The 17,357-nt window shown below is 36.2% G+C and overlaps 1 protein-coding gene across 2 annotated transcripts in view; it reads right to left on the reverse strand.

Annotated features, from left to right (window-relative positions):
• The window catches only part of SLC4A10 (solute carrier family 4 member 10), a 343,935-nt gene that overhangs the window by 238,120 nt on the left and 88,458 nt on the right, over window positions 1–17,357 (reverse strand). Inside the window, exon 1 of one of the 2 annotated variants that reach the window (XM_069574339.1) lies at window positions 9,307–9,400. The exons of the other annotated variant lie outside the window; for it this stretch is intronic. Within the exon in view, the coding sequence (XP_069430440.1) occupies window positions 9,307–9,387 (81 nt within the window). The 5' untranslated portion in view covers window positions 9,388–9,400. Of the gene's footprint in view, window positions 1–9,306; window positions 9,401–17,357 lie in introns of those variants that run through there. 2 annotated transcript variants of the gene reach the window in all.

Consider the following 17,357-nt stretch of genomic DNA (forward strand, 5'->3'; position numbering starts at 1 on the left):
CTCAATTTTGGCTGCCCATCAGATTCACTTGGAAAGTTTATTGCAAATATAAAAACATGGGTTATAAATCCATATTATTTAATACTTCTGAAATAAGCCTAGAGTATCAATATTTTTTAAAAGCTAGACATTTTATTTTGATGCATAATGACAATTAAGAATCACTGGTGGGTAATTTAAGTCATGAGTACAGATTAGAATTAAGGATTTCAAACACACATTGTCCAATTAGGGGAGATCTAGAAGAAATTATCAGAAAGATTATGATAATAATAACAACTATAATTTATTGAGTACCTATGGTAGAAACTGTGCTAAAGACTTTACACATGTTATTTGCAGTAAAAAAGAGATCAAAGAGTGGGTCATATGAAACTTATCACCCTTCTTCCATGAAGTCTTCCACAGAACTTTCAGTTTACCTTGATGTCTCTCGTCTCAATTTGGCATTTACAACATATGAACTTGTACATGGCTATTTAAAATATAATTTGAATGTATATAGCTCTAAGCCATATATATAACACAGTAGTTAAGAACAAGAGCTCAGTTAGACCTCCTGGTTTGAACCCCACATCATCCTATCTTTTGTAGACAATTTTGATCTTAGACAAGCTATTATATATGTGTGTATGTATGTATATATGGGTGTTATTGCGTGGCTCAGATGGTAAAAGCATCTGCTGGCAACGCAGGAGACCCAGGTTCAGTCCGCGGGTTGGGAAGATCCCCTGGAGAAGGGAATGGGCAATCCACTCCAGTATTCTTGCCTGGAGAATTCCATGGACAGGGGAATCTGGCAGGCTACAGTTCATGGGGTCGCGAAGGTCGGACATGACTGAGCAACTAACACTATACATACATATGTACTAAATATGTGTATTTATGTATGCATATTATATATATAACATTATATATGATACTTTACACATACAAAAATGTAAATTCCTTCCCAGGTGAATCTAGTGGTAAAGACTCTGCCTGCCAATGCAGGAGACGCAAGAGATAAGGGTTCGCTCGCTGGGTCAGGAAGATCCTGGAGGAGGGAATGGCAACCCGCTCCAGTATTCTTGCCTGGAAAATTCCATGGACAGAGGAGCCTGGCAGGCTACAGTCCCTGAGGTTGCAAACAGCTGGACACAACTGAGCACACACACACCCAAATTCCTTCAGGTGATGGATTTATTTTATATCTTGTTTATCTTTTGTAGCTTTCTCCTCAACTTTACCTAGTTCAGTGGGGACTAAATTTAATAAGCAATATTTATTAAGCTAGGCACTGTTTCAAGTAATTTACTTATAGTAATTCATTAATTTGATTGATTTTCATTACAAGCCTAGAGATTAGCACATTAATATCCTCATTTTATAGATGACAGTACTGAGGAAGAGAGAGATTAGATAACATTACTAAAATAAACTATGTCTGTAAATGGAGAATATAGGATCTAAACAAACAAATCCAGCTCCATAACTCTGGCTCTTAACTACTGTGCTACACTGCCTCCCTCCACACTATACAATAGACTCAACAAATTATTATGAGTTTGAATAAAATTTTGACCAAAAAAAGGATTGGCTAGAAATAGATAATATACACTTATATGCAGCATATTTTGAATTGCAGTATTTCATGAACCACGTTCTGTTGCCTTTTATAAAGAGAAATTTAATCAAAGATTATTCAATTGTCTTTTTAACTTATTTATATTCCTGTATTATCATTTTCTAAAAGACTTGGGATAAGGAAAGGATCATTTCAGTCAATGTCTTTTATCTGTTTTTTAAGGAGGGCTTGCCGGCAGCTCAGTGGTAAAGAATCCGCCTGCCAATGCAGGAGATGCAGGAGACATGAGTTTGATCCCTGGATCAAGAAGATCCTCTGGAGGAGGAAATGGAAAACCACTCCAGTATTCTTGCCTGGAAAATCCCATGGACAGAGGAGCTTGGCAGGTTATATAGTCCATGGAGTCACAGAGTTGGACACAACTGAATGACTGAGCATGCAAGCAAGGTAAGAAGTGTTTGAATGTTTAAAAGTTTTTTTAAAAAACCTAAAATCCAATATTCTCCAAAGTTTCTCCCACAAATGGACCTATGGTTCTAAAATAAGTATTGAAAATTTGCTGGGCCAATACCACTACCATATGTATAGCTATTTCCCAAGGCAACATGAAGTCACAGGATTAATAAGAACAACTTCATTGAAACGTCTAGAAAAATAGGTTTTTCAAATAATGCAGTATTCTACAGAAAGAAACTGAGTATTCTCAATTACATGGGTCTGCTATTGCTCTAAATAAAGGGCCAGAAGAGCAACAGTGTCTGGTTTCATTTTTACTTACACTGTGGAATTCCATGTTTACTTCTGACATCATTTATATGGATGATGTACTAAATAAGAGTATTCAATTCCAATTTTTTCAATTCCCATGCACAAATGCTATCCTCCTGATAACAAAAATCACATCTCAGATGTCACACCTAAGGGAGATCTGCTACTAACCTCACACAATACTAAATAAGTTCTGGTGTATGGAATAGAAAATTTATAGATGATATTAAATGTATTAGCAATTACACTTACTTTAACATTGCTATATTAGCAATAAGCAGAGCTTAAATATCCCTGTAACTTCCATGATTATCAGTAGCAATTTCTCCTTCCAATTTTTCCTAAGACAAAGTCTTTATTAGCCAAATATTCACCATAGTGACATGCATATTCATTGTATTAAAATGATCCTTCTAGATTGTCCTTGGTCTAGGAAATGTCTAAAATAAAGCCAAAGCTAAAGCTGATTACTTAACAATAAAATGGAGTTTACATCAGGGACAAGCAGGAGGTCTCTTAGGACTCCTGAGTGGTTGTGGACAGACCGAGAAATGCTCTCACGTGCAACTCTGATAGAGAATTTGATTAAAATCCTTCATTTTGCTTCTACCCCCTACCTTGTCTACTAACTACTAAATCTACTCAGGAATTTAATTTTCATTTTCAAAGTCTCAGGAGGGTTAGAGCTCTGAATATGACTGCAAAATATAGTGCTGTTTTTTAATCTTTTATTTTATTTTCTCCCCAAAATAATTAGTTCAGCACACAAATGTTTTCAGTTTAGAAATTCATAATATAACACTCAAGATTCTACATTATCTGGTCCCAACAAATCTTTCCTTTGATAATCTGAGTTACCGACTGGGCTATAGACCAAAATGAACCATTGCATACTATTCAAACATATTATTGGCTTTCTGTCTCCCAACTTTTGCTCATGTCATTTCCTCTATCCAAAATGGCCTTTTTCCTGTCTTGGCCAGTCTTCAAGGTCTACCTCATATGCCCCTTGACATACTTCCCCAACTCCTCATCTAGCTTTTCTTTCTCTCTCCTCACTTAGCTTGAAATATTCTGCCAGCTGAACTCAGCAGAATGATTTATGCCTCTTTCATCTCATTTTTGAACCTCTATGGCACTCACTACTTTTCACATTCTGTTACAGTCATTTGTATTTAGTGTTTACAATTCACTATCTATGATTTCCTGAAGGCAAGGACCTATTGGTCTTTATATCCTTGCCCTGTACTGCGCTTACTGCAATACTACAGGGTTTTGCATGTTTGGCTTTTTGTTTGCTTTAACAAATTGCATTGTGCTGAAATTTGATCGGCAATTTGATCGACCTTGTGCCAATTCGAGGGAAATAGCTGCACACTGAGAAAATTGCTCAAGAGAACAGAAGTAAAATGCAAAACTGTCACAAAATGTAACACAAGATTACTTAAGATTTAGATTTAGGTTTCATCTAAGCACCAAATTACACACTTGTACTTAGGAGTTTGACAATTCTTAAGCACATTGATGTCTTTACATTAAATAAGCATCAGTAATTCAAAATATTATACTCTATCAAACAGGAACTTGAACTGCTGTATTCATATATAGTATTGTATTTATATTTCAATTTAGTCTTTCATCTAGAATATAAATTTTCATTAACAAATAAAATTACTAAAACAAGCTATGTATAAATTTGAGTGAAGAGTCTTCATCAAGGATATTTTTTACGATTTAAAAAATAACTCAGGTCATTAAACCTAAGCTCTATAACGTCTCTATTATTTAAACCTTGATTTTACTCCTTAATTTTAATCTCTAACTAGTACTTTAAAAAAAGACCTGATATTGCTGTTAAGCTTTCCCAAAGACTCAGTAATCTACTGTTATGAAGTGTTTTTAGCTGAATTTCTTACTTGAAAAGAAGAATGAGGGTGAGAGGTCAAAATTAAACTCACAATGACCATTACCAATAGCTCATCCTAGCTCTAAGAATGTATATAACAATGTCTGCCACTAAGTAACATTGGCAGTAGTGTGCTTAGTATATTTCAGAACTCTTAAGGTGCTTTACATGCCTTAACTCATTTGACCTTCACAATTCTTTGACACAGACACCATTACTACGTCTGTATCACACTGAGGAAACTGAAAGCCAGAAAGGTTAAGTAACTTGCCCACAATCATACAGCTGGTAAGTGGTATAGCTAAGACTTGAATCTAGTGATCATGGATGGCAGTCTGGATGCTTAACTACCATACCATACAAACAAGGAGAACTTGTAAATAATTTTCTATTGCTTTAATTCAAGAATATAAGCATTACTGGGCAGCATGCACCAGCCTAGGATTCCAGAGGAATAAGGCTTTCGGATCTTCTCTACCCACTTCCCTTCATGGCAAATAGATGGGGAAACAATGGAATCAGTGAGAGATTTTATTTTCTTGGGCCCAAAAATCACTGCAGATGGTGACTGTAGCCATGAAATTAAAAGATGCCTGCTCCCTGGAAGAAAAGCTAAAACAAGCCTAGACAGCATATTAAAAAGCAGAGACGTAATTTTGCCAACAAAGGTCCATATAGTCAAAGGTATGGTTTTTCCAATAGTCATGTATATATGTGAGACCTAGACCATAAAGAAGACTGAGCACCGAAGAATTGATACTTTTGAACTGTGGTGTTGGAGAAGACTCTTGAGAGTCCCTTGGATGGCAAGGAGATCCAACCAGTCCATCCTAAAGGAGATCAGTCCTGAATATTCATTGGAAGGACTGATGCTAAAACTCCAATACTTTGGCCACCTGATGAGAACTGATTCATTGGAAAAGACCCTGATGCTGGGAAAGATTGAAGGCAGGAGGAGAAGGGGACGACAGAGGATGAGATGGTTGGATGGCATCACCAACTCAATGGACATGAGCAAGCTCCAGGAGATGGTGAAGGACAGGGAAGCCTGGCATGCTGCAGCCCACGGGGATGCAAAGAGTCAGACACAACTGAGCAACTGAACAACAACCCACCTCCATGCTGCTTTCAGCCAGCACACTGGTATGGAAGAGAACAGAGTTGTGCATGTATGTCCAACAGCGAGATGGTTAAGGTCTACTTCCCTACTGGTTCCTACCAGTGCCCTTCCTCAGTCAGTTCAGTTCAGTCGCTCAGTCATGTCCGACTCTTTGCAACCCCATGAACTGCAGCATGCCAGGCCTCCCTAACCATCACCAACTGCCGAAGATCACTCAAACTCTTGTCCATCGAGTCAGTGATGTCATCCAACCATCTCATCCTCTGTCGTCCCCTTCTCCTCCTGCCCCCAATACTTCCCAGCATCAGAGTCTTTTCCAATGAGTCAACTCTCCATATCAGGTGGCCAAAATATTGGAGTTTCAGCTTTAGCATCAGTCCTTCCAAGAACACCCAGGGCTGATCTCCTTTAGGATGGACTGGTTGGATCTCCTTGCCGTCCAAGGGACTCTCAAGAGTCTTCTCCAACACCACAGTTCAAAAGCATCAATCCTTCGGTGCTCAGCTTTCTTTATAGTCCAACTCTCACATCCAAACGTGACCACTAGAAAAACCATAGCCTTGACTAGACAGACCGTTGTTGGCAGAGCCTAAGATAAATCCTATCCTCCCCAATTTATTCAACAGACTCCCTATATGACCCTGACCTGCTGCTGCTGCTGCTGCTAAGTTGCTTCAGTCGTGTCCGACTCTGTGCGACCCCATAGACGGCAGCCCACCAGGCTCCCCCGTCCCTGGGATTCTCCAGGCAAGAACACTGGAGTGGGTTGCCATTGCCTTCTCCAGTGCATGAAAGTGAAAAGTGAAAGTGAAGTTGCCGAGTCGTGTCCGACTCCTAGCGACCCCATGGACTGCAGCCTACAAGGCTCCTCCGTCCATGGGATTTTCCAGGCAAGAGTACTGGAGTGGGTTACCTAGCATCAAACAGTCCAAAACTTGCTACTCCTTACTTCCAAAACTTAATCCCTCTGAAATCAAAATCCCCTTCCATAATAACCTATATAGCTCAGTCGGTAAAGAATCTGCCTGCAATGCAGGAGACCTGAGTTCAATTCCTGGGTCAGGAAGATCCCCTGGAGAAGGAAATGGCAACCAACTCCAGTATGCTTGCCTAGAGAATCCCCATGGACAGAAGAGCCTGTCAGGCTACAGTATATGGGATCACAAGAGTCAGACACAACTTAAGTGACTAAACCACCCCCAAAGTGGAATTATAGAAAATTGTTCACATCCCTGTTTTGAAATGATTGTTGGGGTCCCTGCTTCTGCATGCTGCCAATATTTTTGCTCTCAAATTGAAAACTATGGCTTATAAAACATACAAGGCTGAAACTCCAATACTTTGGCCACCTCATGCGAAGAGTTGACTCATTGGAAAAGACCCTGATGCTGGGAGGGATTGGGGGCAGGAGGAGAAGGAGATGACAGAGGATGAGATGGCTGGATGGCATCACTGACTCAATGCACATGACTTTGGGTGAACTCTGGGAGTTGGTGATGGACAGAGAGGCCTGGTGTGCTGCAATTCATGGGGTCGCAAAGAGTCGGACACGACTGAGCAACTGAACTGAACTGAACTGAATTTTATTAACAGTTTATAATGCCCTAATAAAAATAATTTTATGTATTATAAAAGAAGTTAATGCAGTTATCAAAATTATATAATGCTTGATTTTATAGTTTGATCCAATCTTTAATGTCTCTAATATCAAGAGATTTACATGAGGAATAAAGAATTATATGTAACTTATCCTAAGGTTCACCAATTAATAAATTAGAACTGATAGTAGCATACCACTTTTGAAAAGTCAGTTCAAAATGTGAGCACAATTCATTATGTACATTTTCTCATAATCTTGGAAGCAGGAAACAACTCTTTCTTTTCTGTATTTCTCTCAACACCAAATACAATATTGTACAAATAATCAGCTTTCACATAATGCTCACTGAATTGAACAATTACCCAAATAGTTGTTTACAGACAGCTTACCTTTAGAAATCTTTACAATGTATAATGAAATGCATGTATAAAATGGTACCAATAAAGGCAACCATTACAAAAAGATGATGAGCAATTGTTACTGAGCAGATTTACAATCAATTTCACCATTCAAAAGGTCAAGATCATCTTGCTGTACAGGAAAAAGATTGACATTATATTAAATGTCTCTGACATTCTAACCAATATTTACTTTTTAATGTTATATATTCTGACATACCAACAGAGAAACACTTTTCTCCACCTTGTAAAAGAAATGAGACTAAGACTGTAATTTTTTCACCTTATAGAATTATTGAGATATCTTCATTTAAGTGTCACTGAAGAAAGTAACTAAAAATCTTTATGGTTTGGTTCTTTTGAAAGGTCACAAACACAGTCAAAAATCTAGCAGAATGTTGTGAAACCAATACTTAGAGGAATCCCAAAGCAATGCCAAGAAACAGAATGTACTCATAGTGACTAATACATGCAAATACTGGAAATAAATTCTAACAGATTAAACAGGTTTTGTAGCAACTAAAAGGTATATTCAAATCATTCCAAAACTAATCAAGCTTAAGAATATGGCAAACTTCCCTGCTAATAAGAATCTAAGCAGGCTAAGTAGTCTGAATAACATATAAAAAATAATAGTCAATATCAGTAGGTATAAATTTTAGTGTGCTTTTAATTAAAAAGGAGAAACTGACCCCTTAACTGAATCAAATCACTTTTAGTCTTTGATAAGTATATTCATATTTAATACAACATTTTACCTTGATGGGGCATTAAATCCTAATCAAGCTATGGAATCATGAAGACAAAACTATCTTCTGAGAAATGCTGCAACATTTTCTCTGTTTTTGTTCATTTAATATGGGATGCCTTGGCAAGTATCTGCCAGGTCCCCTAATCCTGAGGCAGAAATATGTGTAATACAAAAAAAAAAAAATTCCTTCAAAACTTGAATGTCAAACAGAGTCAAGGCTTCTTATCCAAGCATGTAACCCTGAGGATATGCTATAAAAAAACAAAGTTAAATGCATTATAACATGATAGGTGAAAATGGTTTAAAATAAATAGCAGGGTTTCAGAATAAAATGGATATATAAATCCACATTCTTTGATGTGATGATTTTCTATTCTTTGTAGTTAACATGTTTAATATAATTAAGTCTTTCATTTTGAAAATGAAAGCAATCAAAAGTAGAATATCTCTGGGTCAAAAATCTTAAACAAGCTTATACGGCACCGGATTTCTTTGTAAAAACAAAAACAAAAACAAAGAATAAAACAGATTTATTATCTGCTTTAGTCTATAAAGCAGTGCCTTAGCAGATCTCTGCATTAAGAGAACCAAAGCATCATTATGTCAATAGATCTGAAAAATAATTAAAAGGCTATGCCTTTTAAAACAATTTAGATACTGAAAGATAATTTCAAGAAAATAGCTCAGATGCTGATAAAGATAATTCTACTCATCACAGTTGGGTTGCTGTGTGGTTGCACAGTACAGTGGCAGTAACATCTATTTCTCTGCTTAAGAAATCCCAGGTAAAACAATTTAATATGTCACTATATATAAGCAGCTAGCTATGGTGTATACTTATCAGTATGAAAGATTTATGCTATTTTTATCATTCAAAAAAAAGCTGCAATTTGACTGTATTCAGGTTTAATCTGGAAAAATCTGTAGAGCCCAAAACCTTGCCCTTAATTACATACAAAGGATCTCTTTCTTTACTTCCCACATCCCCATAAAAAGCTAAAGTAAACACAAACTTAAACACACACATATTTCTAAAATTCATATTGTTTATCTGGCATCTATTACTATAAATATTACTTGTTCAAATATCCTAGGGAGAATCTAATAATAAACAATTACATTGATTATTCTAAATGAGCTAGAAAAAGCAATAACTCTACAGTCTAACAGCATCATTATAATTCATGAGGTCATACCTGATGACTTAGAGATTGAAAAGACTCACAGGTTCCAGACTGCATGACCTTTCTATTTCCAGAGATCCCTAAAGATTGCATTTCCTGTCTTACAAAAGATAATCACAGCCACCTCTATGTCTCAGCATCTTCAGGGCTAGTGAAGAAAACATCAAACAGCAGATCTGTCCATCAGTATCTGTTTAAGTCATCATGAAAATATCAGATCTCATATGCTGTTTATCATCTCCCCTTTGCAGTTATAAACACTGCGTATTAGGGAGGATGACACAGTTGTATGTGCTGAAGCTGCTAATGCTGTCTGAAAACAGTAAGCTTACTGCTTAGAGCAATTCTGCATCATCCAAACAGAGAATGAGTCACGTCTTTTAGGTTTCCCACTTCTGATACTATAAAGATTTCACGTGCCTGGGAAAGTTTGAATTTTTTGTCATTTCTTTACAAATAAGCAATGTTCTATTTAATTACCTGTCCAATGCATCTGTTGCCATGTTAAAACATTAGTTCTTAATTATTGTGCATTTTCTCCATGTATGACTAAGCTTTAATGATTTAAGAAGCAACATTGTACTCTCTCTTAAAGGACTCTTTCTTCCAAACCATGTGCATCATCACTTATCCAACCCATTAAAATTAGAAGTCCCTAAAAATGATGAATTTTTCTTCTGGCAATCTTTGATAATTGTGTATAACAGAAGATAGCTAAGAATAAGTAAGTGCATATTCACTTTTTAATTCTCAGGAACTATTTTTATTTCATATCTTTCAGACCAACACACTTCAAATCAAAATAATTTTTATACTATTAATAAAAGGCACAAAATCTCCTATAGAACTTAATATGCAAAACACAAAATGCTATTATCAAATTCCAAAACTGCATGGTTAAATCTAAATCTAGGAAATTAAACCTATGTTATTGGCATTTTTATTGTGATTTTTCATTGCATCTTATTTGTGTTCATTGAGATTCTTATAAGGCTCTCTTTTACCACAACAGAGTAGAATTAAGGAATTTTCAGATTAATAAAATAGTCTGATGATAGAAAACTGATATCCTCCAAGATTATAAATGGAAATACTTTCTCTTTACCATGTGATAAAAAATAATGTTTTAGAAATAAAACAAAGACTAAACTTATATTTAATTGAATGCAAAATTGGGACACCAAGTATAACATATTACCCTAAAAGAGTATTCACATTATATATAGCCTGAATTAATGGACACTTTCTTTATATACCTATGAATGCTTTATGTGTATACATGTGATATAAACTAAATGAAATTTAATGATAGCTAAAAGAACTATACAGAAACTGTTTTTTAAGTGTAAACTAATTACAAACCAGTATAACTTCCCTTCTCCCATTCACAGCATCTGATGAACATCTGAGCATAATTTGTACTATCATGGAGACTAATGAGTCTTAGAAATTGGGCTTCTTTAAAAGGCTGATGGGTAGAGGCACAGGGGAGATGTTGGTCAAAAGTCCAAACTTCCACTTAATGAGATGACTAAGTTCTAGGGATCAAATGCATAGGATAGTGATTACAGTTAATCATATTGTGTTATATACTTGAAAGTTACATATGGTGGTAATTTTTGCAATATGTAAGTATATCAAATTAAACTTATACAATGTTATATGTCAATTATATCTCAATAAATCTAAGGTAAATGATTATACCTTAAATAGATCTAATTTTTATTTGTAAAAAGAAAGAAATTAGTTTTCTTTAATAGTCTGATCCACATTATGCCCTTAGAGAAATTACTGCCTCTCACTGCACATGTTCATATAAAACATTTGGTAGTTTTGGCTGTATATACCCAATCACATACCTGAATGGAAAATCATATGTATTATGATTTATACATACAGTATTTACTCTCTTATTGTAATCAAAATAGGTAAGTTTTCTTTAAGAGATATCTTAACATCTATCTCCCTTTCTATATTTATGTCTTCATGTGGAAAATAATAAACATCTTCTTTGTGTCAGATGCTGTGCTACAGAATTCATGACAATATAAGATAAGCCATCACAAAAGCAGATAAGTAAACAAGTATACCATGACAGAAGATCAAGGGATATGAGACTGATTAGTAGGACAGATCCCTAACCTAAGGATCAGAAAAGGTCTTCCTAAGGAATTACTGTTAAAGCTGAGAAGATCTTGAGTAGATGATATCTGAAGGATGCTGAATACAGCATGGTGAGACCATGAACCATTAGTAGGACAGAGAGAAGAGATAAGGCTGAAAGGTAAACCAAGGTCTAATCACAGGACTCTTCAGAAACCATTTAAAGAGGACGGACTTCAGGGGAATGAGAATCCTTAAACACAATCATTTTTGCAGTTTAATATTATTCTGGCTATGGGAGAGAATCAATTGAGTAAAATAAAACTGGAAAAAGACAAGATATATAATTTGGGGCAGGGGATAATGATGGCCTGAACCAAAGTGGTGGCAGTAGGGATGGAGAGAAATTGATAAGATTCCAGATACACTTTTTAGTTAGAAAGAATGTGGTGGGAGACTAAATGTGAGAAATGAGGTAGAGAGAAGTGTCAAGATTTATTCATAACCTCCTAAATTATTATAGATTTCATTTTGACAGTTCATATACTTTCATCACATGCTCCATTGTACTGTCATTAATTTATTTCACATGTATGTGTTTAGTTTTTATAAAATAGGCAGCAAGTGTTGAGAAGGAAAGCGCATCTGACATTCATTCTGTGACTTCTCAAAATGTACTTAAATTTGAGCAAAATTATTATAAATGAATAAACAAAAAATAAACTGAAAATTGTACTTTTCTTTCATATATTTTGTCACAACACTGATGATGAGGCCAGAGTATGCTTCTTTTTTTGTTATAGTCACCACTCTGTTGTGTTTTTTAGATTCTACATATAAGTGATGTGATACAGTGTTTGTCTTTTTTGTCTGACTTTTTTCACTTAGCATAATGCCCTCCAAGTCCATCCATGTTGCTACAAATGGCAAAATTTAATTATTTTTTATATGGCTGAGTAGTATTCCATTGTGTGTATATACAACATCTTCTTTATCCATTCACCAGCAGCAGGTTGCATTTTCATTTTTTCATGGTTTCCTAAATAAAAGCTGTGAAAAGCTTTTATTTAGGCCCCAGCTGTTTAGTTTTGCTTTTATTTCTTTTACTTTAGGAGGTAGATCCAAAAATTATTGCTGTGACTTATGCTGTGTTCTGCCTATGTTTTCCTCCAGGAGTTTTTTAATATCCAGTCTTAGATTTTGGTCTTTAATCCATTTTATGTTTACTTTTATATATGGTGTTAGAGAATGTTCTAATTTCCTTCTTTTACTTGTATCTGACCAGCTTTCCTAGCAACATTTATTGAAGAGACTGTCTTTTCTCCATTGTATACTACTGCCTCCTTTGTTGTAGACTAAATGACCATAAGTGTATGGGTTTGTTTGCAGGCTCTCTATCCTGTTTCATTGATCTATGTATCTGGTTTATGCCAGAATCATATTGTTTTGATTACTATAGCTTTGTAGTAGTCTGAAGTCAGGGATCATGATTCCTCCAGCTGTGTTCATTTTTGCTCAAGATTGTTTTGGCTATGCAAGGTCTTTTGTGTTTCCATACAAACTTTAACAATAAAGAAGCAGACTCACAGATACAGAGAACAAACTAGTCATTACCAGAGGCAGGGGCAATGGAGCAGCGGAAGAGAGGGAAGTATAAACTACTGAGTGCAAGACAGGCTCAAGAATGTATTGTACAACACAGGGAACATAGCCAATATTTATTAAATGGAAAGTAATCTTTCAGTTCACGTCAGTTCAGTCGCTCAGTCGTGTCCGACTCTGCGACCCCATGAATCGCAGCACGCCAGGCCTCCCTGTCCATCACCAACTCCCAGAGTTCACTCAGACTCATGTCCATCGAATCAGTGATGCCATCCAGCCATCTCATCCTCTGTCGTCCCCTTCTCCTTCTACCCCCAATCCCTCCCAGCATCAGAGTCTTTACCAATGAGTCAACTCTTCGCATGAGGTGGCCAGAGTACTGGAGTTTCAGCTTTAGCATCATTCCTTCCAAAGAAATCCCAGGGTTGATCTCATTCAGAATGGATTGGTTGGATCTCCTTGCAGTCCAAGGGACTCTCAAGAGTCTTCTCCAACACCACAGTGCATCAATTATTCGGCACTCAGCCTTCTTCACAGTCCAACTATCACATCCATACATGACCACAGGAAAAACCATAGCCTTGACTAGACGGACCTTAGTCGGCAAAGTAATGTCTCTGCTTTTGAATATGCTATCTAGGTTGGTCATAACTTTTCTTCCAAAGAGTAAGCGTCTTTTAATTTCATGGCTGCAATCACCATCTGCAGTGATTTTGGAGCCCCCAGAAATAAAGTCTGACACTGTTTCCACTGTTTCCACTGTTTCCCCATCTATTTCCCATGAAGTGATGGGACCGGATGCCATGATCTTGGTTTTCTGAATGTTGAGCTTTAAGCCAACTTTTTCACTCTCCTCTTTCACTTTCATCAAGAGGCTTTTTAGTTCCTCTTCACTTTCTGCCATAAGGGTGGTGTCATCTGCATATCTGAGGTTATTGATATTTCTCCCAGCAATCTTGATTCCAGCTTGTGTTTCTTCTAGTCCAGCGTTTCTCATGATGTACTCTGCATAGAAGTTAAATAAGCAGGGTGACAATATACAGCCTTGACACACTCCTTTTCCTATTTGGAACCAGTCTGTTGTTCCATGTCCAGTTCTAACTGCTGCTTCCTGACCTGCATACAGGTTTCTCAAGAGGCAGGTCAGGTGGTCTGGTATTTCCATCTCTTTCAGAATTTTCCACAGTTTATTGCGATCCACACAGTCAAAGGCTTTGGCATAGTCAATAAAGCAGAAATAGATGTTTTTCTGGAACTCTCTTGCTTTGTCCATGATCCAATGGATGTTGGCAATTTGATCTCTGGTTCCTCTGCCTTTTCTAAAACCAGCTTGAACATCAGGAAGTTCACGGTTCACATATTGTTGAAGCCTGGCTTGGAGAATTTTGAGCATTACTTTACTAGCGTGTGAGATGAGTGCAACTGTGCGGTAGTTTGAGCATTCTTTGGCATTGCCTTTCTTTGGGATTGGAATGAAAACTGACCTTTTCCAGTCCTGTGGCCACTGCTGAGTTTTCCAAATTTGCTGGCATATTGAGTGCAGCACTTTCACAGCATCATCTTTCAGGATTTGAAATAGCTCTACTGGAATTCCATCACCTCCACTAGCTTTGTTCATAGTGATGCTTTCTAAGGCCCACTTGACTTCACATTCCAGGATGTCTGGCTCTAGATGAGTGATCACACCATCATGATTATCCGGGTCGTGAAGATCTTTTTTGTACAGTTCTTCTGTGTATTTAAAGTTGTATAAAAAATTAAATAATGTAAATAAATAAATAATTTTTTAAAAGGCACATACACAAAGACCAGAGGGTAAATGAGTGAAATGGAGACTAATAAAATGGAAAAGATCAAAGAAAAAAGAATGTGGAGCTGTACATCAGAAACTAGCACAATACTGTACATCAACTTTAGTTACATTTTTTTAAAGAATAAATGAACCTAACTACTGTTTATTTGAAAATATAAACAAAATCAACAAACCTTTAGCTAACTAAGAAAAAAGTAGAGGATTCTCATAAGTAAAATCAGAAATAAAATAAGAGAAGTTATAACTGATGCTATAGAAATACAAAGAATCATGAGAAACTTCTATGAAAAATTATACACCAATGAGTTGGATGCCTTAGAAGAAATGAATAAATTTCTAGAAACATACAATCTTCCAAAGCTGAATCATCAAGAAACGGAAGTCTGAATAGACTGATCACTAATAAGAAGATTAAAATGGTACTCAAAAATCTCCGCAAAACAAAAATCCAGGACCAGATGGCTTCACTGAAATTCTACAAAACATTTGAAGATTTAATACCTATCTTTCCCAAGCTCTTCTAAAAAACTGGAGAGAAACTTTACAGACACATTTTGTGAAACCAGCATTACCCTGAAACCAAAACCAGATAAGAACACCAAAAAAAAAGGGGGAGGGACTAAAGTCCAGTATTCTTGATGAACACAGATGCAAAAACCCTAATCAAAATACTAGTAAACCAAATAAAACCATACTTTAAAAGAATCATACACCATGATGACCAAGTCAAATTTATTCCAGGGGCACAAGGAGAGCTCAGCACCTACAAATCAATGTGATACATCATATTAACGAAACTGAGGATAAAAATCATATAGTCATTTCAAATGCAGAAAAGTCATCTCTGACTCTCTGCGACCCCATGGACTGTAGCCCACTAGGCTTCTCTGTCCATAGAATTTTCCAGGCAAGAAAACTGGAGTTGGTTGCCATCTCCTTTTCCAGGGGATCTTCTTGACCTAGGGATTAAACCCACATCTCCCGTGTCTCCTGCATTAGCAGGCAGATTCTTTACCACTGAACCACCTGGGAAGCCCATAGAGGGAATGTACCTCAACATAATAAAAATAAAAACATATATGACAAACGAACAGTTAATGTTATTCTCAGTGGTGAAAATTTGAAATCTTTTCCTCTAAGATCAGGAAAAAAACTCTTGCCACTTCTCTTCAACAAAGAATTGGAATTCCTAGCCATAGCGATTCAGCAAGAAAAAGAAGTAGTGGGCAACCAAATTGGAAAGAAAGAAGTAAAACAGTCACTATTTGCAACTGACATGGTATTATATATAGAAAACCCTAAAGATGGAACCCTCCAAAATCTGTTAGAAATAATAAATAAATTCAGTAAAGCCAGAGGATACATCAAGATACAGAAATCTTTGGCATTTCTATTTACTCATAGTAAACTATCAGAAAGACAAACTGATGTGACATTCTCTTTTTTAAATTTTCTTTTTAATTGGAGGATAATTGATTTACAAAATTTTCTTTTTAATTAGAGGATAATTGCTTTACAAAATTGTGCTGGTTTCTGCGATGCATCAACGTGAATCAACCACCCCTCTTGGTTGCCGCACAGTACCAGGTTTGAGCTCCCTGTGTCCTACAGCAAATTCCCACTGGCTATCTGTTTTACATATGGAGATGTATATGTTTCAATGCTACTCTCTCAACTCATCCCACTCTCTTCTTTCCCCACTGTGTCCACAAGTCTGTTCTCTATATCTGCATCACCATTAGTATCAAAAAAATAAAATATCCAGGAATATTTCAAGAAAGTGAAAGAGCTGTACACCAATAACTATAAGACTGATGAAAAAAATGAAAAATACACAAATAAATAGAAATATATCCCGTGTTCATGAAATGCAGGAATTAAAATTGTTTAAAGATCCATACTACCCCACACTACCCAAAGATATCTACAGGTCCAGTGCAATTCCTATCAAAAATCCAATGGTCTGTTTCACAAAACTAGAAAAATAATTCTAAGATGTGTATGAAGAGACTTCCTTGGCGGTCCAGTGGTTAAGACTGTGCTTCCCCTCCAGGAGTCATGGGTTCTACTCCTGGTCAGGGAACTAAGATCCTGAATGCTGCATGGCATGGCCAAATAAATAAATATTTAAAATAATAATTTTTAAAAAATAAAGTAGGTGTGGAACCACAAAATATCTCAAATAGCTAAAACAACCTTGAGAAAGAAAAAAGTTGGAGGTATCATGCCCCCTGATTTCAAACTATACTACGAATCTTATGGTGTTCAAAACACTATGAGTACTGGCACAAAAAAAGAAACACAGATTAATGGAACAGAATAGAAATCTCACATGTATACGTACAATGAATTTATGATAAAGAAGCAAAAAAACATACAATAGAGAAACAATAGACCCTTTAATAAATGGTATTGGGAAAACTGGATCAGTTAAGTTCAGTTCAAAAGAGTGAAGCTAGGCCACTATCTGACAGCATACACAAAAATTAACTCAAAATGAATTAAATATTTGAATGTAAGAACTAAAACCATAAAATTCCTTGAG

This window comes from Ovis canadensis, chromosome 2 (assembly GCF_042477335.2).
Source record: "Ovis canadensis isolate MfBH-ARS-UI-01 breed Bighorn chromosome 2, ARS-UI_OviCan_v2, whole genome shotgun sequence".
NCBI lineage: Eukaryota > Metazoa > Chordata > Mammalia > Artiodactyla > Bovidae > Ovis > Ovis canadensis.